This window comes from Tachyglossus aculeatus, chromosome 19, assembly GCF_015852505.1.
Source record: "Tachyglossus aculeatus isolate mTacAcu1 chromosome 19, mTacAcu1.pri, whole genome shotgun sequence".
In the NCBI taxonomy this organism is placed as follows: Eukaryota; Metazoa; Chordata; class Mammalia; order Monotremata; family Tachyglossidae; genus Tachyglossus; species Tachyglossus aculeatus.
This window is the reverse complement of record NC_052084.1, coordinates 36,755,291-36,778,778: the sequence shown is the minus strand read 5'-3', so window position 1 is coordinate 36,778,778 and position 23,488 is coordinate 36,755,291. Positions and strand designations below refer to the sequence as shown.

The window sequence follows — 23,488 nt, the reverse complement described above, 5'->3', positions numbered from 1 at the left end:
TCTTACCGATTTGCTACTTGTAATTCCTCTCACAAGTGATTTTTCAGGTTTTGTTGACTAAATTAATGAAAGAGGCTATATCTGAAACTGGTCAATATGTGTTGCCCATCTCTTTTTTAAGAAGTAATATAAGGTTTATAACTATTATATCTAATGAAAGCTAAAATTAGGACTCTAAATATTATAAGATAAATATAATATACAATTTATTTTTTTGCCCATGAATAAAAAACCACAGTGGAAAGCATTTTGGGCTGAAAATGTAGAGAGATAAATGTGGGTTTCAAAAGTTCACCTATCAAGTTTTAAAAAACAGCATTCCTAGCTATCATTTTTTAAAAGTTGTTTTCTATATTATTTAATGCCTTAAATGTCTTAGTAAGGCAGGTTTATGCATATTGAAAAATGCCCTCCACTAAACTGGCTGCAAATTAAGTGTTTCCTTTTCGGAGCCAATTGAAATCAGCATATGTTCCATCTGAGGATCAGGAAACTTGTCAATTAATATTGTTGTACCACTAAGGAAAATGTAGAGTGAGCTTTTTAAATGAACTAATGTACCTAGCTTTACCTTTATTTACGGTCCCTCCGATTCATTATAGTATAGAGGGAATAAATAGTACTCACATTGCAAGTTGTCTTAATTAAGTTGTAAAGTGACCTTGGTTTCAGCTTTATTAAATTGGTCTGCTGAAATTAAGCACCTGTAAATAATGTGCATTAGTTAGTCTGAAAAATCATTTATCTCGTTTCCTACAATGTCACTGCAGTCGAGTACACATTTTTCTGAAACAAAAGTAAGGGTGGTCGTAATGCTCATGCCCCTATTCTTAAGCTGTTCAAGAATTTAATTTTGTGAGTGTGAATATTTAAACTTACTTTGTGCCATGAGGCAAATGAAGAATAATGGAAGCAGTGCTGCCTGCATGATGTGTTGTATTTTGTATGATTACAATAAAATACGGTTGCACAAGCATGATTGTTTGCTGAATTATTCCACATTCTTAATGTGCAATTCTACATCACACTTCAGATATACACCCACAAATAACTATATATTATCTCATAAAAATTAACTTTTATTTAAAAATCTAGAAGGGAAAGTAGCCCTTTGAAGTATTCCAGCTTGTTTTCTTGTCATCATTGTAATCTGCAAATAGGCTAAATCACCCTTCCAAAGAAAACTAAGGTGATGTATCAGCCTGCCCCAGGGAAGCCATATATATAACCAAAAGTGTATACTGGCAAAACAGAGCTTTTTGCTCTCGAAGAATTCTCTCACTGAGGCAGCATACTGATAATGCAATTCTTACACCTTTCACTTGGACCTCTTATACAAATTGTTTTTTGACCAGCATCTGGCTGCTTCTTGATTTTACCTAAATTTTTCTGTTTTTCTTTCCCAACTAAGGCTCATGTTATCACATCCCTTTTTATAAAATTTAATATCCTTTGGGGGGGTTTATGGCCTCTTCACCTCAAAAAGAAGGTTAAATTCAATCATTTTGTGATTACTGAACTTGGACATATATCAATAAAATTCTTATGAAATGATCCCAGGAAACAAATGAAAGGAGCCAAATGACTAATGTCCTCACCCTTAGTTATTTCTGCTTTAGATGAAAAAAAAAACAACCCAAAATATTCTGAATTTGGACCTGGTCTCTTTGGAAATTAAATGGAGTAAAAATAAAATACAAAAAATAAGAAGCCATGAGAAAAATGGGTCTGTGAGGTTTAATTGTGATGCTGATTTGTTTGCTCTCTTCCTGAACCCACAATCTACAATCTGCCCACTGTGCTGAACAGCAAACACTAATGTCTAAAGGATTTGAAAGCTGTTCAGCTTTGAGTTTCATTTCCAAGAGTTTTATGCCAATCATATGAAGAGTTGCTCATTATAACTTCAGCTTCCCTATTTACTGAAAGGCTAGCATGGTGTAGTTGTAGTGGGAGATCAGCAGGTAAAGTAGGAGCCAGAAAGCTGATTGAGTGCAAGGTGAAAAATTTGCAGTTTTAGAAACAAATCTGCTTAATTGATCAAACAAAGCTATGGAAAAGGACCACAAGAGTCTGAATAGTGATTGCAGTTTGTTCCATCACCGCGGTGGCCTTGAGTTGGGCTTTTTCCAAGTCACTAGGCTTGTGGAGAGGTGCTTGTATGCATAGAATGTGTACAGTTTTTATGGCATTTTATTGGTATTTTGTATTTAAAACTCAGTTGGGCATATGCTACTGTTCAATTGTTTATTCTCATTGTTCTTTGAGTCTTTTGTCTAACATTCGGTGGTGTGAGCTCCATTTTGGGAGTGGTACCATGTATTCACGGAAGCACTTCTGAGCATAGCATTAGCTCGTATACATTCTTCTTTCTCCTATCTGGAAATTATTAAGCCCTAGTTATCAGGTGGTGTGGAAAGGCCAAAGTGGCAGTTGGAGGATATAAAGTGGGCAGATTGTAGATTAGTCAGGAAGACTTCCTGGAGGAGATGTGATCTCAGAAAGAATTTGAAGATGAGAACTGCGGTCTGATGATGATGGCGTTTATTGAGCACTTACTATGTGCCAGCGCTGTTCTAAGCACTAGGTCCGAAGCTCATCTACCCTAAATAATTGTGTTCTAAGCACAAGCTAATCATGTTGGTCTGAGAGAGAGGAAGGACTTAATTCAGTAAGCTCCCTATTTTTGAAGTCTTCTCTACTGAAGTTCAGACCCTGGCTGACTATTTATGACTAATAACACAACCAGCCTATGATATTATTGTTAGGTCTTTGAGATGTTTAGGTTAAAACTTTTCAGACCAGTTAGCACTTCTTATCAGGTGAGCTTTGAGAGTTAAATATGGATTTCTATCTGAAGTTGGGGAGGATTTTTGTTGCATATCTTACCGTTTGTTTAGAAGTAAAGATTTAAAAAATCTATTCACACAACCGTAGTTGGGTTTTACTGTGGCTTGTGCTGAATGGTATCTTGTATAAAATCCATGTTTAGTCTATTTGCTCTTACCTTTTCAGAGATTTCAATTAGATTACATGTGGAATAAGCTATGAAGACTGTTGTGCCAACGCTTAAAATGTGTACCATTACTAAGGAGTATTTTCTATTTACCTTGAGTCCATTCATTGCTGTGGAAAGGGTATTTCCCAACATTTTGACCATCTTGTCAGGTTTTTTATTTTTTATTTTTTATGTTTGATTCAGTCAACAGAAATGGAAAGCTTACTTGTTCCAAGGCAAACAAAATTTGTATTTACCAAATCCCATAGCATCAGGGAGCTCTCAAGGAAGCATGAAAGTGGTATACTCTGAATAAAAGGCTAACACTTCTTCACCCAGCAGGTGAACAATAGAATTTGCTCCCAAAGGAGTTGTGCCAGAAAAAATATCAGCAGATGCAAGATGGGTTTGGATACACTGATGGAACAGAGGTCCAAAGTGGATGACTAAGGGGAAAATTATAGAAGTAAAGCTGATCAAAAAGCGTCCCAGGGGTTTTATATTGAAAGGTAAAGCTGAGTGTCTTAAGAAAATAAAAGGAGTGAATGAACAGGGGTATGAATTCCAGTTCTTCCTCCTAAACTGCCTTTTAATTTGGGGCCCATAATCCTCCTCACATTTGCTAGTATAAGCTGACTGATAATATTCACTTGAAAAAAGTTTTCTGACTTCCACCCCAGGAAAATAATACTAATTTTTGCGTGCTTGTTTTTCACTTGCAGTTATTTGAACTGTTAGGACCCGAGGGACTTGAACTTATAGAGAAACTCCTCCAAAATAGAGTTACAATTGTGGATCGATTCCTTTCTTCACCAAATGACCACAAGCTTCAGGGCTTGCAAGGTAAGAAACTCTACAATGCTCTGCACACAGTAAGTGCTCAATAAATACTGTTGATTTATTGATTGATTGTAGTGGGAATTTAATCTAAACCAGTCATTGTCCTCGAGGAAACCATTTTAATTTGAAATTACTACAGTTGCAGTGCTACTGTTATAATTCCCTGAAAGCATCATTTTTTAAAAAGGCAGCATATTTTAATGTTTGGCACTCTGCCTGGTTTTAAAGAAAGAATAATAATGATTTTAATGCTGCTGTGTGTACATGCTTACTGTGTGTCGAGCACTGGATTAAACATAGGGGTAGATAAAAGTTAATCAGTTGAACATAGTCCCTGTCACGGGGGGACATACCCAAAGTCAGTAGCATTATGCTCAGTTGGGGAATCAAGACACGGGGTATGCTGAATGTCCAGTTAACCTTATTTGGAATGAAATGATGTACATTAATTTATAGTACGAAGGCCTTGTACAGTCCAGAAGTATGAAACCTGGGAACATTCAGTAAATTTTTGTGGACTGGTAAATTGATTACAAGTGATCTGGGTACGGGCATAACCCATCTGCCCTCTCGTGCACACCGCTGTATTTGGCATGGTTCATTAAGATGTCTGGATGCTGGCCATCCTCTCACTCTCTACTGTCTATTTCTACCTACAGATTTTATTCACACATTCTAATTGTTGAGGATCAGTGCTTTTCTGTGTCTGCTCATTGATTTTTGGGATTCTTCTTATGCATATCTGGTACTGGTCCAGGCTCCACCAGGCCTTTATCAGCTCTTTGAAGGCAGAAATTGAGTCTTGTATCTTATCGGTTCCCCTCCCCTCCCTTTTTCCCCACCATACAATTCTGGACACTGCCTTATCCCAGTGATCATCCAGCACACATGGTTAACTGCCTCAGAAATCACACTGCCAAGCCCATAAGAGTATCTCAAGAGAGTCAGGAAGGACACTGCATTGGAAATACTGAGTTCCTCAGCTGCAAATCCTTGGGAATGATTTTGCAAGTAAGAAATAGGATCCAGGGATCCTCTCTCCATTTCCTTCTCCATACACTGTCTGTGTTTCTAATAGTTTTTAGGGTTTAGATATTGCCCCTGTCAGAGCACAGGTGAAAATGTAGGGTCTGTGACTTTCCGCTGTGAATTACCTACTTCATTTCTCTGCTCCATATGGGAAGCTTGAACCTTGAGGAGTTTCATGTGTATGTGGACATTATAAATTAATTTTAAAGAGTTCCATCAAAATGTGTATTGTTTGACTTTACCTTGAACATATTTTAAATCAGGGTCTACTTCTAAGGGTTTGATAAGTGCCAAACTTTTGGTCATTGCTTCTTTTCTTCCTTTTTTACTGCACGTCTTGCCACTTGCTAGGCTACTTTTTAAAACATAAGTCCATGTAGCCTGCAGTAGTACTAATTTGTTAATGGATCTTCAGACAAATCCAGGTTCCCATGTTTTCCCATAAACTGTAAAGGATGAATTTGTGTTGCCTGGCAGAGTCACTATGGAAAAATGCACCCACCATATTCCCATCACTGGGGTTTCTTATTCCTGAAAGTCTACTGTAGTAGCTCAACAGTATGACACTTTGTAACCTATAAAAAAATACTACATTTTTAGCAGGCTCTTAAATGCACTCAGTCCCACTGCTCTAAAAATGGCTTTCTAGTCTCCCCAGCCTGGTCCTTTCTCCCATTTTTTCTCTGCTTCTTCTGACAAAGGTGTGCTTTGCACATAGTAAGTGCTTAATAAATGCCATTATTATTATTATTATTTGAGCTCTGAGCCTTAAAAGCTCTCCCATTCTTAGGTGACATTAACTGTGGTATTTATTAAGTGCTTACTAAATGCCCGGGGTAGATACAGTATTATCAAATTAGACATGGCCAATTGAGTAATGTGCCTGCTACAATGAAGCCTGGATAAAGTGAAAACAAACATGGACTGGCATGGGACTCTTGGAATGGGACTCAAGTAACAAAATTCATCCACTTGGAAGGACATGAACCTTTCTGGGCCGATGCATTGACTAAACGTTTCGACCGAGATTGATCAGGATGATTGTGTTGCCAACCTGCATTCTAGGATGAGAGGGTAGGAGAGTAAATGTACAGAATAGGACCTGCAGCATAGATTGGGTTATGGTTTCCCAGAAGTTTTGTTGGTTGAGAGCGGATCCTTCTTTTGATCGTATTCTGAAAAGGATTCAATCTCTAAATGGGAGTCCATCTACCTAAATCACAACTCTGACATGCTACCCAGTCTAGGTCTTTTGAAGACTTGAATAACTCTGTGACGAGGTGGCTCTCAGCCCTTAATCCTCTCTTAACCCCTTTTTTAGGTGCTTTACATGCAAAAATAGTTTTCTCAATTTATAATCTTACGGTTCCCACCTCTGTTCTCCTTCCTTAAAATGTTTTTCTATTTTCACTTACCTCGTTCTTACATGCTTCAGCTGGAGAGTTGGTTGGCTCACCATCGTTTTTACTGTCCCTTTCTTTTCGCTCCTCCTCCTATGCTCCCTCCTACACATTTTGATTCAGCCATATTTAGTGGGTGTGAAGTGAGGCACCAGCAAGTTAGAGATACTGAGGTCCGTTCTGTCCTGGAAATTTACTAATCCCCTGGAGAGCTTTTACTGATCCCCAGCTTTTCAGCATACCCTGGCTGTCAACTCAGGGGACAAAGCAGTGTTCATGCCTGCCCACAGTCATTAAATAGCTGTTCCAGCAGTGATTGGATCCTTTATCTGGTCAGTCACTATATCAGATGGCTCTTCAGGACATTTTCCAGGGACTGTGGACTCACATGAGGCCATTGAGGTTGAGTTAGACTATTTTGACCTCCAGATGTCTGATGCAAGGGGCTGGATTGGCTCCCAGGACCAGCTCAGAATTCCAGGGACATTTGGTGTCGGGGTCACTGTTTTGGAGTGCTGTTCAAGTCCTGTTGCAGGGTCCCCCAGAACGGAAAGCACAAGAACTTAGGCCATGGCCTTCTCCTCAAGACCCCTTACCCCCCAGACACAGGCTCCCAAAGGTCACCACCCTATTACCTGTGATTACCCAGGGATAAGGGGTCTCGGGGTCTCTTAAAGCCATGGGTCTCGGAGATGCCGTTCTAATGCTTTTTAAGGGACATGTTGGAAATAGTGGGTGGTTCTTTATCATGCTGCTATGGGCAGGCAACATTCCACCTCTCACCCAAAATGGTCGTGCATGAAATTGGGGATTAGGGGAGACGTCTGGAGTGTTGGGATCATGCTCTTCCTTGTCCCCTGTGTGACACCAAAGACGGTGTGAAATTATCTTTTCCCTCCCACTCCCTGCTCCCTACCCACCTTGGTTGGGGATTTGGGCCCTTTGTCAGGTCAAGGAAGTTGAGAATTCAATTCCGTTTTTAAGTCTGATGTGAAGATGGAAATTCAGAATCGGAAATCGAGCAACTGCTATCAAGGGAGAGTATTTTGAGCGTTTGGTGTTTTGTTTTCCCTTAGATTTGTTTGGGCCATATCTGGATTCTAAAAGAATAAAAGCTTTTCCATTCCAACATCCTGCAGGAAAATTTACACTGGGGTGGTTGTTAAAGAAACTAATCTCTTTGTGCCAGTCAGTGTCTGTAATCAATCTGAGCCCATCAGTGCAAGCATATACTTAAGCACTGGCTGTTTTCACAACATGATCCTTTTTTAACCTCTCCAGTCAGTCTTACAGTATTCCAATAAGCACTCTGATTTGGGTCTCAGGCATCCATTAATGAAACAGTCACGCTTCTCTTTTTGCTTCTTTTTCATATCTTTTCCTGTGTTTTATGCTAGTTGGAAAAATTTACACATTTTTTTCCTAGTCAGATTCCTTCAAGAAGCCAATTATGAAGCCAGTATTTAATGTGCTGTTCACAAAATTTGTCACATTCGTTTTTACTAGCACATGCATAAGATGCTTAGAGATTGGCGTTATAGCAGAGGAATTTCTGCATATAAATAGGTGTATCTGTAAGTGCTAAGGGTGGCTGCCTGTTTATCGGTACTAAGAATGGATGTTGGGATGACATGACCAGGGTTAGTGGAATGTATTTGGGGATTGCCTCCTGGAAGAAGTGGGTTGAAATACAGGTAGTTCTGAAGGTTAAAGCTGTTGTCTCTGTTTAGAAACCCTATTGTTTCACCAAAAAAAGTCAGTATTCTATATCAAAATTTCAATATGTGGAAGCAGCCTGGCCTACTGGATAGAGTACAGGCCTGGGTGTCAGAAGGACCTGGGTTCTAATCCTGGCTCTGCCACTTGTCTGCTGTGTGACCTTGGACAAGTCACTTCACTTCTCTGTGCTTCAGCTACCTCATCTGTAAAATGGAGATTAAAACTTTGAGTCCCAAGTGGTTGCTGATTTGTACTCCCCAAGCGCACTTAGTACAGTGCTCTGCACACAGTAAGAGCTCAATAAATGTGACTGAATGAATGAATGACATAGACTGTGTTCAATCTGATTAGCTTGTATCTACCCCAGCGCTTGGTACAGTGCCTGGTACATAGTAAATGCTTAATTTATACCATAAAAATGGTGCTCTGCAATGTGATGAACTTCTAAAGGTATAATTAAATTTATTTTCATACTCAGCCCTTCTAATTATAATACAGTAGATTGAAAATCAAATGGCCCTCATTCATTTTAAACTCAGTAACTCGGTTAAGGCCAGCATTTGCTGTATGGTATGCACGTTTTTTTCCTTCTTTGTAGACCAGTGTAAGAAAATTTCTGGGGAGAATTCTAAACCTAACTATGGCTGTCAAGTCACTATTCAGTCTGAACAAGAAAAGCAGTTGATGAAGCAATATCGCCGAGAAGAAAAACGAATTGCTCGGCGAGAGAAACGAGCGGGAGAAGATGGAGAAGTTTTGGGAGAAGGACTAATGGGCTTTGATCCCAAGGAGCTGCGGATGCAAAGGTAATAAACGCTCAAAGTTGAAAAATGTCTGTGCTGCAATTGCTACTTGAGTGTGTCATCATCCCTTATTTTCTTTTAGTTCAGCTTTGGTGATTTAGACAATTCTGACTTCCAGTCACGTTTCATTACAAGGGTAGAATGTTTTTTGGAAGGAAACCTAATTTTCTAGGATAAGAAAGCAGTGATCTGCTTAATTAGAATCTTTGTGGCTGCACCCGCGTGGGTTGGAGATGCAGATTATAGTGGCAAGCTATCTTCCTTCGCTGCTGTGTGCACACCACCAAGCTTAAGATTTATGAAGTTGCTACTAAACGTATTGCACCTTTTTTCTTCCCCTGAGATTAATGAGTACTGTTTTCCTTGTTGTCGTGTAGAAGTAGAGGGGAGCAGAAGGAACTGAGAAATCACAGCACAGAAGGCTTCTTAAGTAGAGACCCGTAAAGTGTGATGTATACATTGTCCTGTGCCTCAGAGTTGGGAAAACAAGACTATAAATAAGAAAATTGTTTTGTGCATATTGGCTTAGTACTATCTAAAAATAGTGCCTAAAAATTTTCTGTCTGTTCACATTAGGCTGCTCACACATTTTCAGAATTGCATAGTGAGCCTCCCTTGGAATGCCTTTATTGTTCAATTTCTCTCCTTGTGGCATAAAAGACTCTCTAATAATTATCACAGTGATTTTGCCCTATTATGTTCAGTCTGTTGCAAAGTGTAATTTTTGAAATGCTTCTGTTATTTTTTTGGTTTGCAGAGAACAGGCACTTTTGAATGCCCGAAGCGTACCGGTTCTGGGCAGACAGAGAGAGATGGACTTTGAAAAAATTCATTATCCCCATGTTTATGATTCCCAGGCTGAAGCCATGAAAACATCAGCATTCATCGGTGGTGCAAAGGTGCATGACCTTTTTTGAACAGTACATTCATCCCAGTAAACAATATGCAGAGGGTTGGGTTTTTTGTTTTTTATTTGTTCCTCACAGTGTGTTGGTGCATTGCACTAAATTGTGCTTGGGCAGCTGGCTATGAGTGTTTTCCAGTGCAGCGCCTTGTTTCAGTGGGTGGAACAGTGTACTGTAACAATAACAATAATAATAATAATACTTAAATGCTTACTCTGTGCCAGGCACAGTACTAAGCACTGGGATAGATGCAAGTTAATCAGGTTGGATACAGTCCCTGTCCCATGCAGGGGTCACAGTCTTAATCCTCATTTTACAGATGAGGTAACGGAGGCACAGAGAAGTGAAATGACTTACCCAAGGTCACACAGCAGACAAGTGGCAGAGCCGGGATTAGAACCCAGGTCTTTCTGACTCCCATTATCCACTAGGCCACGCTGCTTCTCTAACTGTACCGTCCAGCCGTGTTTGGGTAGGACCCCCGGTGACCCGGCCTGTGTGGGTTTGGGCTAGGGGAGAGAATAACCCCAACCAGCTATGTGCATCTGTTGGGATGCTATGCGTGCCCGTGGTGCACACACAAACTTTCCCTTACACATGACCAAAGCAATAGAGTGTGGGGGAAACAGCATGACCTCGTGGGCAAGGCCTAGGACTGGGAATTAGGAGCCCTCCCACTGTGGTGCTGTGTGACCGTGGGCAAGTTACTTATCTGCTCAAGGCCTCAGTTTCTCATCTGTAAAGTAGAGGTAGGATGCCCTCTTTCCCTACTTTTGAGATCGTGAACCTTCTGGGGTTCTTGGTCTGAAGTGACTTGTAGCTAGAAGTGAACACCCCCACCAGATCACCTCTCTGGGGTCACAAACCAAACATTTTTGTTCGCAAGAGCCTTCGTGATCTCATCACATCAGTGGGTTCGTGACGCTTCAGTCTACTGAAAGTGGTTGTATTTCTCCCAAAGTGCTCTCCTACTTGTCCTGATGCGTTTTATGGCCCATGTGCTCTTGAGAAGTTTGTGAATTTTGAAATATATGCTTCCTTTAAAAAAAATACTTATCATGGTATTTATTAAGTTGTTACTATTGGCCACATGATTGTGCTAAGCAAAGGGGTGGATTGCAAGATAATCAGAAGAAATGCAGTTCCACTCCCACATGGGGCTCTAAATCTGAGGAAAGGAGAACAGATATTATCCCCATTTTATAGATGAGGAAACTGAGGTCCAGTTGAATTAGGTGGTTTGCCCAAGGTCTCACAGCAGTCTAGTGGAAGAGTTCAGATTAGTAGCTGGGTTTCCTCCGCCCAGTCCTGTGCTCTTTTTGCTATACCGTGCCGCTTTTCTTGTGGGCTTTATTTCTTTGGCAAATTAATTGGCCAAATTGAATCATAAAATTTTAAAAAGTCTTACCATATCAGATTTTCATAAACACCAAATGAGTCAGAGGAATCAATCAGTCAGTTTTAATGGTAATGGTATTAATTATGTGCATATTACATGCTGAGTCACTGAACTAAGAACATCGGAGAATATGCTGCAAAAGACTTGATAGACTTTGCCCACAAAGAACTTACATTCTAGACAGGGAGAATCATTCAGCCTACAGTCTTGAGTTTTCCTTTTGCCATGTTTCTGGTTTTTGGGTGTCAGGTTTTGATGATTTTTTTTTTCTTATAGATGCTTTTACCAGAAGGAATTCAAAGGGAGAACAATAAAATGTATGAAGAAGTAAAAATTCCCCACAGTGAGCCAATGCCTGTGGGCTTTGAGGAGAAGCCAGTTTACATCAAAGACTTAGATGAGGTGAGACCATTTTAAAGGATTATTAACTGGTGATTTGTTCTTTATTCCTTGGCTAAATCAATGATGACGATGATGGTATTTGAGGAATTCCCAATCAGTGCTTGAAATGCCTGTTGAGATTTTGGGAAGGGGAGAAGGAGACCCCTAGTTATTATTTCTGATGCTTTTCATGCCCATTTCCTGTAGTCCTGAATTGCAGGGCCTGTGGTCACTTCTTGCTGACTTTACCCACCCCACCCAATAAATGATCCATATCTGCAGAGTTATTTTAGAGCAGTGAGACAACTGACTCTCAATCAGACTAACAAACACCAACTTGTCAATGAATTGGGTTAGTTAAGGACATGGAACATAACAATGGAGTAGGTTATCATTTGAGCCAAAGAGCCATTTGCCAAGATCTAGTAAACTGTTGAGGGGCCACACAAAATTCTTGGCCCTTAAAAGATCTATCTGGAAAATGGTATATAGACTGTGTAAAACTTTTATAAAGAAACCATAAAATATCACACATACTGCACATGAGAGGAATAGTTTTTCATTCTCAGGTACAGTGATATTATGCATCATTACTTTTACTGGGTATGGTTGTGGACAAGAGAGGACAAGTTAGTGAGCCAGGTGTGACCCCAGGTCCATATTTTGCTCACTCCCGCACTAGGAGGAATGCCAAATCTAGTGAGAGCTGCATAATCCTAACCCCGTTGATGATTTTTGACAAGTAAACTGATTGTCTGTCTGGAGCTATATTGCCTTGGATGATAATTCTGTCAGAGTTCATAAAGTATAGATGGAGTGAAGAACTCCCAAGGAAAATCCAGATGTTACAGAAAGGTCAAATTTCTGAATTCAGCCCATGTTATTGTTGACTCTCTAGTAGGTACCAGACTGAGCAGGGATTCTAGCGGACAGGGTGTCGCTGGGGAGATCCACCTTTTAAACTGAGGTCGCCAGCGGTGCTTTCTGTATTTTCAGGCAAATGGAGATCCATCTCAGCTTTATTCTCTCTTTCCTGGCTAAATTTCAGATGGTAGAAATTGCCCTGTCATCTTAAATCATACCTAGAGTTTTGATTGGAATGATATTCTTCCCCTTTCCAGCCAAACTTTCTGTGTTTGAATGAAGCTGGTATTGTTAAATGGTTTGAGCGTTCTATCCCAGAAAAATTCCTAGTGTTTTCATTGATAGACTCGGTGCATATAGCATTTTAGTGTGGAAAGGCTTTGGTTTTCATTTAACGATATGTGCAATTCTTTATTTATGCAATTTGTAAAATCTGTTCCCAGCCTCAGTATACATTTACACAAAATCAGTGTTCAGATTTATTAAAAGTTCCTTTCTCAAGAAAAATCCAATTCTGTAGGTGGATTATACACCCCATTTGGAAGTCATTTACCAAGTATCAAACTATGATATGTACTGAGTGCCTGCTGGATGCATGACACTGTGTTAAATACTTGAGAAGTATTTCAGTGGAATGGGAGAGAAAGATGAAAATTATTTAGGGGAGCAGGAGAAGTCAGGAGGATATAGCAGTAAGTTGTATGACTATATAGGATAAAATAGCTGAATAGTTGACCATACAGATATATAAATAAACAAATTAATAAAATATGGGCATAACTGCTTAGGGTAGATATAAACTACATCCGTGCTAAAGGTGGCTGATGTGTTGTTGCTTGGAACTAATCATGGACAACTTCCTGGCTAGCAAATTGCCACCTCCCCATCAGTTACTCTTAGTACTTACCTGTGTATTGAGCATGCCTGCTAATTCTGTTGTACTTTCCCAAGCACTTAATAAGTGCTCAATAAATACCTTTGATTGATTGATAGACCAGGCTGACCTTGTTGTGCTATCCTGTTCCATTTAATGGGAACTATGGGTGGTATCCATTTAATGCATTGTGGAAAAAAAGTATTTTCTAATTCAGCTAAATTGTAATTGTAAATTGTATTTATTTAGTAGAAGTTTAATTTGGATATATAAGGAATGGATTTTGTCTGTGCAAAATAGATAATTAGGAGTGAATTAGGCTTATATATTTTTTTTTTAGTTCGGGTAAAATCAGGTTTAAATTCCAAAAGCTGTGCAGATAGAATTTAGCTTTTGTGGGTTTTGGGTTTAGCCCTAATGTAAAAAAAAAAAAAAAAGGAATCAGAAATGTAAAATGGGCTACACAGACAAACATCTATTTTATATTTAAAGCACCCTTCTTCGTAACTTGTAAATTAAAGGGCAATTCTTTGTCATCTTCTACTTGGAAAACATAGCTTAGGATTTGCAAAAATCCAAGCCATGAGCATTTCTGTCAAGATTTTTTTGTTGCTCTCATTTGTCCATAATATGCATTTGAAAAGTCAGACAAATATGCTGATTACAGTGAAGAGTAAAAAATATGAAATTTTGATAGAGTAAAATATAGTTGATTTTTTAAGTAAGTGCCATGATATTTTGACTTGCTTCATAAAGTCAGTGTGCTTTCTTTCATGGACATTATCTTTTACCCAGAATTTCTGCAAACATTTAATGCATGTTTTTATTGAAGAATGTTCGGTGTTATGAAGTACTCCAAGTCTCCCGTTATTTCTGCTTAAGTGGAGAGCGTATGGATTTGCAGTCTTTATTAAGTTTTTCAGTTCAGTGTAGGATTTTCCACAAGAAAAAGTTAACTAGAAAAATTTGGGTTTTTTTCTGTTTTATAGCTGCTGCAATTCAGTTTTATTGCGTAGCTGTCAGACACTTCAGAATTTTGGTGGTTGGCACAGTATGTTAAAATTAGCAGATAATGCATATGGACTTTAATTTTAGTTTATGCAAAAATAGAAGAATATTATATAGTTGTCCCTAGCCCTCAAAGAAGCCACTGCTGGTGGAGTTCACTTCTCAGAGTGTTTGTAACTGGAAAGTCCGACGTAGAAGACACAGTTCTGGCCACATTGTGCGTGCACTGTGTGCATCATGTTATCATGCTTGGTGTTTTTGGCATCTGGCATTGTTTTTGCTTTTGCCTCAATACCATTGATTGAAATCTTGCAAACATTCATTCATTTATTGTGCAAAGCACTGCACTAAGCATTTGGGAGAGTACAGTATAACAATAAGCAGACTTGTTCTCTGCCCACAGCGAGCTCACATGGCCACCTTTGAATAGTGAGGAGTATATTGCTGATGTTTGTACTGTTCCCTGTAAAGGACTCTTTTGTAATTCTGTTTTGAATACAGCTGAAATGACTGCAAGGTATAGATCAAATGGAAAACTACATTTATTCATACTTGCCATTTAAACCACTTGGAATTGATCACCCTCAAAACGTGACTGCGAGGTTAAAAATATTACAGGACCCTTAAGTTGGCCTATTTTGTAAGGTGTATTGCTTTTAAGGTCAGATTTTGCAGAATTTTATATTTTACCAATCAAAAGAATTATTGTCATACATAATAGAAAAAGAAAATATATTCCCTCCATCCATTTTATTGCAGGTCCCCGTAAATGAACAATTCCAATAGAATCACTAGGCGTTTTCGGTCATTTTTCTCATGCTTGATGTCCTGCTCTAGACTGTGAGCTTGTTGTGGGCAGGAATGCGTCTGTTTGGAGTTATATCGTACTCTTCCCAAGTGCTTAATACAGTGCTTTGCACACAGTAAACGCTCAATAAATCATCATCATCATCAATCGTATTTATTGAGCGCTTACTGTGTACAGAGCACTGTACTGAGCGCTTGGGAAGTACAAATTGGCAACATATAGAGACAGTCCCTACCCAACAGTGGGCTCACAGTCTAAAAGGGGGAGACAAGAGAACAAAACCAAACATACTAACAAAATAAAATAAATAGAATAGATATGCACAAGTAAAATAAATAAATAAATAAATATGATTGAATGAGCAGGAACTGTCTTTCACAGGGGAAAAAACAGAAAACCCATCTCACAACTTTACCCTTCAAGGTTCGCAGCATGTTTTGCTTTTATACGGTTTAAATCTCTCCAACACTAGTTTTCCCAATAGCACCTCACAAAACATTATTTGGAGAATTTGAGTTCCTTTTCCATTGTTCCAATTACTTGTCAGCCAAGAGTTTTGCTATAGATTGTCTGTGGTTCTCCTTTATTTTTTTTTAGGTAATGCTATTGCTGTTGAAACATTTATGAAACTTTGGCTTGAAAGAATTATGCCATTCCTGATAAGTGCAGGCCAGATCCTCCCAGTTATTATCCTTACTCTGTATTTCATAACTTTTCTACTTGTTTGATAATGTGACATTTTTTTCACCTTGTCTGAGGTCACCCCACATTTCAGTATGGAGATATTATCTGGGTATTCTGCTGCCTTCTATCCAGTCAACTTGTCATGCATGGTGAAGTTGTATTGTGATGGACATTATTCCTTCATTGCTTGTGTATTTAGACTTTTGGGGTAATTCTCACTGTTCTTTGATAGAGTTATATGCATCAACCCTCAGTTCTGTTACAATGTATGCTTTCATTGTGTCATCTGGCTAGAAAGTTTTTAGGGGATGTTTTGACAAGATAGGCTAGAATGCATTGGCAGCATCATGAGCAGTGGTTGTTCAAACCCTCAGGTGTGAGTTATACAGTGTGAGTTTTCTTTCATTCAATCGTATTTATTGAGCGCTTACTGTGTGCAGAGCACTGTACTAAGCGCTTGGGAAGTACAAGTTGGCAACATATGTCCTCTTTATTATGAGGACATTCACTCATTGTTGGGTAGGGAACTCTGTTGCTGAATTGCACTTTCCAAGCTCTTGGTACACTGCTCTGCACACAGTAAGCACTCAATAAATATGATTGAATGAATGAAGAACACAACTCCTGCATTCTAGGAGAATTTAGGTGTACTAAGAGTGTAATAATTTCAATAAGGTTATTCAGTGTGGTGTCCTTGACTGCTGTTTGTAACAGTGAAAGAAGAATCATTTTCATGTCCTCATTTTAATAACCAGAAGTGAATCTGTTCTTGCATTGTCCATTATTGCTTTGGGCACCAATATGTATAAATAGCCATTTTAGTGGTTAACCCCATATAACACCATTTCAAGTAAAAAATTAATTTTACCCATTTTTGAACGAACCTCTTTTTGTGGATTTCTTTGAAGCAGTACAGTCAGTCCTGGAGTTTCAACCAAGAACTAATCTCATACAGTATGTGTGGATGTTTAGGGTTTTCACTAATTTCTCCCTTCTCCCTCTCTCTTTCTGTCTTTCAAAAGTAGTGTTAAACCCAAAAAGATGTGAAAAATTAAATTTTGCCCATTCTCCTGAAACACTCCCAAAGTGGGTTCAACTCAATTTAAGAATCAATCCTAATTATCTCTGTGATTTAACTCAATTTCACACATTTATATCCATCAACAATCAGGTCTCCATTATTGTAAATGAAATCAATGTATGTGTTTTGTATTTTGGAATGGATGTTTTGGTAATTTAAAATGCATCGTAAACACATAATTCATATTTACCGTTATCTTTTCTTGGCTATTGCCACTCTCCCCAACCTGTAAATAATCTGGATTTTGGGCTCCACCATGTCAGTTTTTTCTTCTCTCTAAGGAGTTTTCATTCCTACCCAAATATCAAGCTTTCATGTTTGAACCCAAATGTAGATATGACTAATTTTATATTTGGTACCGGAGTTTGGTCCCCTAAACTAAGGTAGGTTACCTTGACATTTCTTTGTAGGCCGACAAGTAAAGATGACTACCCGGGGCTCGTTTAGTTACTGGTATCATATGCAATTACCCAGAAGGAGTAATAGTAAAGAAACTGTTATATTGAATATGTCTGTGAATCATAGCAACCAAATCTATGATAAATACTCCAACTTTTGAAAAGAAAAATCCCAATTTTTATTCCGTTAGAAATGTAATACTCTCTCCTAATACATTTTTACCCTGAAAAGTCTATACCCTATATTTAAAGTATTTATTTTATTCCCTTAATAATACCAATAAAAAGTCAGGAGTGCATTACTTGATGGTACTATATTTTTATGAGTTTATCAGAGAAAGAAATGCTAAGAAGTGGTCATTTATGTGAAATGATTAAAACGAGCTTTAAATTTTTTTTTAATGGACCAGATAGGCAGGCTACAAATATTTGAATATCCCTGCAATAGATGCAGAGCATCGAGTTGAATTGTAATTTTTCATCATAAATTAGTCTATTTCTCTGGGCCTCATTTTTCTGAGCAAGCGTTATGTTTCAAGGAATGGGTGAATTCTAATAGGCAATCTCAGGGTATCTTCAGGTGGCAGTGAACCATAGCATTTATGCTTGTCTTCAAAAATCTATTTCATTTCTGAATTAATTACAAGTGTTGCAATAGAAATTTTATTTTCATATTTTTCATATTACAGCTATTGTTTAAAAAAAACTCGAAACACCAGTCCCTTTCCAAGTCATTGAGATGTTCAGAAATATTAGACACAAAAACATATTTAGCAATTTCATTCCTATTTATGTTTTATGAAATGTAGACTTAATGACTGGCCCTTTAGTTGATGAATTATGTTGCCTCAGTTGGATCAGTTTTATCCTTGTTCAACTACTAATGGCTTTGTGAATCGAACATTTTTACTGTGTAGTTGAAATAATAATAAACCATTATTATTTGTTGCAGTAAGGACATTTTCCAATGCAAAATTGTAGCCCATTAAACATTTTCACATTTTGTTAGCTATGTCAAAGTTTGTGAGCCCTCTCTTTAGTGTGTGTGTGTGTGTTGTTTTAAAAGCCTGATAATATTACAAGACTTCTTGAAAGTATATTTGTGTGATTTTCTCAAGACAGATTTTTGCACTTTCCTTTATAGATATGAGAAAATCAAATACCATGTGCCTTTTGATGCCTTTTTATCCAGAGACATTTAAATCATCGGGCTTCCTTAATAGTTGAAGTTTATGCTTTGATTTTGAAGGTGATGCTACTACTGGTAGTGAAATTTTATTGTTGTGGGATGATGTGGTTAAGACCAAAGCATGAGTGACTCTCTTGCCCCTTGATGTGTCATTGCACTTATTATTCTCATTGCCTAGTGCTGCTCCCATGGTTCCCTTTTTGTGCTGCAGTCTTTCTGAAGATACATCCAGCTGTCGTTTACCTGTTGTTCTTTAGAACCAGAACCCTGCCCGGCATTCAGATGCAGCTAGATTTTTCCATTTGCCATCTGATCCACCTATCAAATACACCAACTAGTCAAAAATTAGTACTCCAGTGATCTGATGCAGTGCAGAAAAGTGTCCAGTTCACAGCAATATGTCGTTGATTCGGTCCCCTTAAGTTTAATAGAATGTGCTAAGCATGCTTTATGGAACATTTTGTATATACAAATCCTATTATATATGTGCTTTTTTAAAAAAAATATGGTATTTAAGTGTGTTCTACCTATCAGGCACTGTAGTAACCACTGGGGTAGATAGAACCTAATCAGGTTGGACACAGTCCCTGTAACCCATGGAGCTCAAAGTCTTTATCCCCAGTTTATGGATGAGATAACTGAGGCACAGAGAAGTGAAGTGACTTGCCCAAGGCCACCCAGCAGACAAGTGGCCGGTCCCAAAGTCTTTATCCCCAATTTATGGAGGAGATAACTGAGGCACAGAGAAGTGAAGTGACTTGCCCAAGGCCACCCACCAGACAAGTGGCAGGTCCTTCTGACTCCGAGGCCCATGCTCTATCCACTAGGCAATCCTGCTTCTCTGCTGTGAACTGACTGAAAAAGGATATACTCGTAGCCTTTTAGGGAAATTTCTAGTTCTTTAAAACATACCAGCAGATACTTTGATTTTAGTTCCGTAGGAGAGGGAGGAGTATGTGTGTCAGTTCCAGGTGAGTGATGGGAGTGATTACACGCACAGTTTGTGAGGTGGTCTATCAGCCTCCCCCGTCCCGGGTTTCTCACGAGACCCGACTTTCCTTACTGGGGATGAAAATAGCTCAAATGGTGGTTTCAGGCATATTAGCTCTTCTCAGCGCCCGTCTCCTCCCAACCACCACCCCACTGCCTTAGTTACCCACACCTTCTTTTCTCTTGCATTCTCAATAAGTTGACACCTATGCATAGGAATCTATTTTCAGGTTAGAGATCTTGCAGTTTCTTGTAAAAACCCATATAATGGGGAGGCATTTATCCCTGCTTCTCTTTCTAAATAGCTTTTTCGTGTGTCCAAGCGCTCAGTAGTACTGGGATTCCAAAATGGCTTAAATTCTGACGGGAACACTTACAGGCAGCTATCTGGCAAAGGGCACCAGCTGCTGAAAAACACCTGCTAAGCTGCCGAGGGAGCTTAGCATCTGCCTGGAACTAGAAATAGCCCAACAAATCCCCCTCGTCCCCCATCCAACCTGCGAACAAGTCGTCCCCTGCCCCCTCAGTTAGCTTTTGGGTTTATTAAGACACGGGGGATTGGGATCTCATCACAAAAGACTAGTTGGAGAAGATGGGATTTCAAGAGGGCTTTGAAAATAGGGAAAGCCATGGCCTGTCAGATTTGGGGAAGCTTTGTCTGTTCTTGATGAGAAACTTTCTTACACCATCTTACTTAGATTGTGGGCCCCTGTGGGAAACGGACTTTGTCCAGTATATCTTATAGCCACCCCAGTGCTTAGAACAGTGCATGGCACATAGTAAGCGCTTAAGTCCTGTCATTATCGTTTTCATTATTATTAATAATACTAATATTGGCGTTTCTTAAGCGCTTACTATGTGCAAACCACTGTTCTAAGTGCTGGGGGGATGCAGGGTGATCGGGTTGTCCCACGTGGGGCTCACGGTCTTAATCCCCATTTTACAGATGAGGTAACTGAGGCTCAGAGAAGTTAAGTGACTTGCCCAGGGTCACACAGCAGACACGTGGCAGAGCCGGGGTTAGAACCCATGACCTCTGACTCCCAAGCCCGGGCTCTTTCCACTGAGCCACGCTGTATCCAGCTTACACTGAAGGCTATCTGTTTTAGGCCCTGCCAAACCATATCCCTCTGGTCCTTTAGAAAATCTTTCTTTTCTCCTCCCATTACCTTGATCACGTCATTATGTTGCTATTGATGCCTGTCTACTTGTTTTGTTTTGTTGTCTGTCTCCCCCTTCTAGACTGTGAGCATGTTGTTGGGTAGGGATTGTCTGTGTTGCCGAATTGTACTTTCATCATCATCATCATCAATCGTATGTATTGAGCGCTTACCGTGTGCAGAGCACTGTACTAAGCGCTTGGGAAGTACAAGTTGGCAACATATAGAGACAGTCCCTACCCAACAGTGGGCTCACAGTCTAAAAGGGGGAGACAGAGAACAAAACCAAACATACTAACAAAATAAAATAAATAGAATAGATATGTACAAGTAAAATAAATAGAGTAATAAATATGTACAAACATATATACATATATCATCATCAGTCGTATTTATTGAGTGCTTACTATGTGCAGAGCACTGTACTAAGCACTTGGGAAGTACAAATTGGCAACATATAGAGACAGTCCCTACCCAACAGTGGGCTCACAGTCTAAAAGGGGGAGACAGAGAACAAAACCAAACATACTAACAAAATAAAATAAATAGGATAGATATGTACAAGTAAAATAGAGTAATAAATATGTACAAACATATATACATATATACTTTCCAAGTGCTTAGTACAGTGCTCTGCTCACAGTAAGCGCTCAGTAAATACGATTGAATGAATGAAAGAATCATTTGCCATCATCTCACCAACACCTGAGTATATTCAGTTTTCCAACATGTTTTCATTCATTCATTCAATCAATCGTATTTAGCACTTACTGTGTGCAGAGCACCGTAATAAGCCCTTGGGAAGTACAAATCGTTTTCGTGATATGTTCTGGTTACAAGGGTATTGAGTGCTTAGGGAATGTCCTTCCCACCACACACATCCCTCTAGATACTATGTGATGTGGAAGGACTGGTTTCATGCACGTACTTGACATATGCTTGTCAAAGTGAAAGTACTGTCATGCTTATGTGCATGAGTGCAAGGTTCTTCAAGACCGCAATCCCCACATTGCAAGAGGACCGACTGAATATCTAAGGTCTGTGTTTCATTTTGTAAGTTTTCTCCCCCATTCGAACGTAAGGGACTTGAGATTGGGGACTGTAGTTTCTATGTCTTCTCTTATTTCCATCAGTTATTTTCATTAGTGCCTAATAGAAAGTAGATGCTAAATTGATGCTGTTATTATTACAGGTGATTGAGGTAGAATTGCACCTCAGGCCCTTAAGAGTATAGTTACCATATTGTGTTAAGCAATGAGCTTTGCTTTGGGTTTGCACAAACCATTTGGCTCTAAAGAGATTGTCGGTGTTAAATATTCAATATTGCTTAGTTTTTGTGTATGTTCAGTTAGACCAGCAATAGATTTATGCAGTAGTTGAGAATAATAAATCATCATCAATCGTATTTATTGAGCGCTTACTATGTGCAGAGCACTGTACTAAGTGCTTGGGAAGTACAAATTGGCAACATATATATTGCCAATACATTGCATTACAACATACTGTAATAAATATTACAGTATTGAGATTTTGCCAGTAAATTTAATTTCAAGAAGCGTTTTGGGCTAATCATTTATTATCCTTATTTTTGATTGAAATAATCTGAGTTTAAGGATTAAAATTAAATTATCCCATTACTCTACGGGAGATTAAATTTGATTAAAGTTCCTACAAAATTACTCCTTAGCCCTTGGTAGTATTGAGAAGTCCAAACATCCCAAATAAGTATTTTAGGTGGTGAATACTCCCCAAACTTAAAAAAAATGATTTGACATACATTTTAAACATCCTAATTAAGTATTTGGGGGGGGGGGGGAATACTCCCCAAATTAAAAAATTAATTTCACATGCATTTTAAACGTGTAAAGATTTTTGTGGAGGGTAGAGAATGAAATTAGCACCTCCAAAGACTTTCAATGAAACCAAGCAAAAACAGTTTAAAGGGTAGAGGTTCATTCGAGGTAATTGCTATCACAAATGCCAGCCAACTAACTGAAAATGACATTCCGGTTATGGCTATCCACAGAGCCGTGCTTCTGTTTTGATGCCACGGTCCAGAAGTGCAGCTGTTAATAAGCTTTTCCTCAGAAGGAGGCTGCATTCATAGCCAGCAAGGGGGTTTGCATAGAAACCGCAAATTGAAAGAGCTATATTGTGCACGTGAACTGAGTTTGCATGGCACTTTCGGCGATGTCCTAGAGGATTTATTTGGTCAGGAAGTTATTGTTCTCCAAAGGAATGCAATTCGCAACACAGAGAATGCCACATTTTGAGCAACTTGTAGGTGTAATAGCTTTTATTGGAAACCCACTGAGATCAGTGCGCTGTTAAGTGCCTTAAAAGTACAAAGCAAGTTAACAAATTGCTTACCTACAGGTAACCTGCACTCTAATGGGGGAAAGCAGGAATAAAATCAATCAATCAATCAATCGTATTTATTGAGCCCTTACTATGTGCAGAGCACTGTACTAAGCGCTTGGGAAGTACAAATTGGCAACACAAAGAGACAGTCCCTACCCAACAGTGGGCTCACAGTCTAAAAGGGGGAGGCAGAGAACAAAGGCAAACATACCAAAAAAATAAAATAAATAGGATAGAAATGTACAAGTAAAATAAATAAATAAATAAATAGAGTAATAAATATGTACAACCATATATACATATATACAGGTGCTGTGGGGAAGGGAAGGAGGTAAGATGGGGGGATGGAGAGGGGGACGAGGAGCAGTCAAAATTATTGAATCTACAATGGAATGAACTCATAAGTGCTGGGGGAGAGTAGGAGTAAGGATGCAAATTTTAGAGATGGCTAATAGGACTAGTTGTATCAAGTCATTGTTTTAAATGATAATTTTCCCATTTTCCCATTTCATTGCTTTGCAAGTGCCACCACTTTTTTAAACTTTTGTGGAATTTTGACAAGGCAATTAAAATTAAGTAGTCTAACAAATCATCTAA

At 38.9% G+C, this 23,488-nt stretch overlaps 1 protein-coding gene across 1 annotated transcript in view; it reads left to right on the top strand.

The window, feature by feature from the left end:
• The window catches only part of ASCC3 (activating signal cointegrator 1 complex subunit 3), a 281,982-nt gene that overhangs the window by 34,943 nt on the left and 223,551 nt on the right, over positions 1–23,488 (top strand). Inside the window, exons 5-8 of the mRNA XM_038761176.1 lie at positions 3,721–3,841; positions 8,585–8,792; positions 9,547–9,688; positions 11,370–11,495. Of these exons, the coding sequence (XP_038617104.1) occupies positions 3,721–3,841; positions 8,585–8,792; positions 9,547–9,688; positions 11,370–11,495 (597 nt within the window). The remainder of the gene's footprint in view (positions 1–3,720; positions 3,842–8,584; positions 8,793–9,546; positions 9,689–11,369; positions 11,496–23,488) is intronic.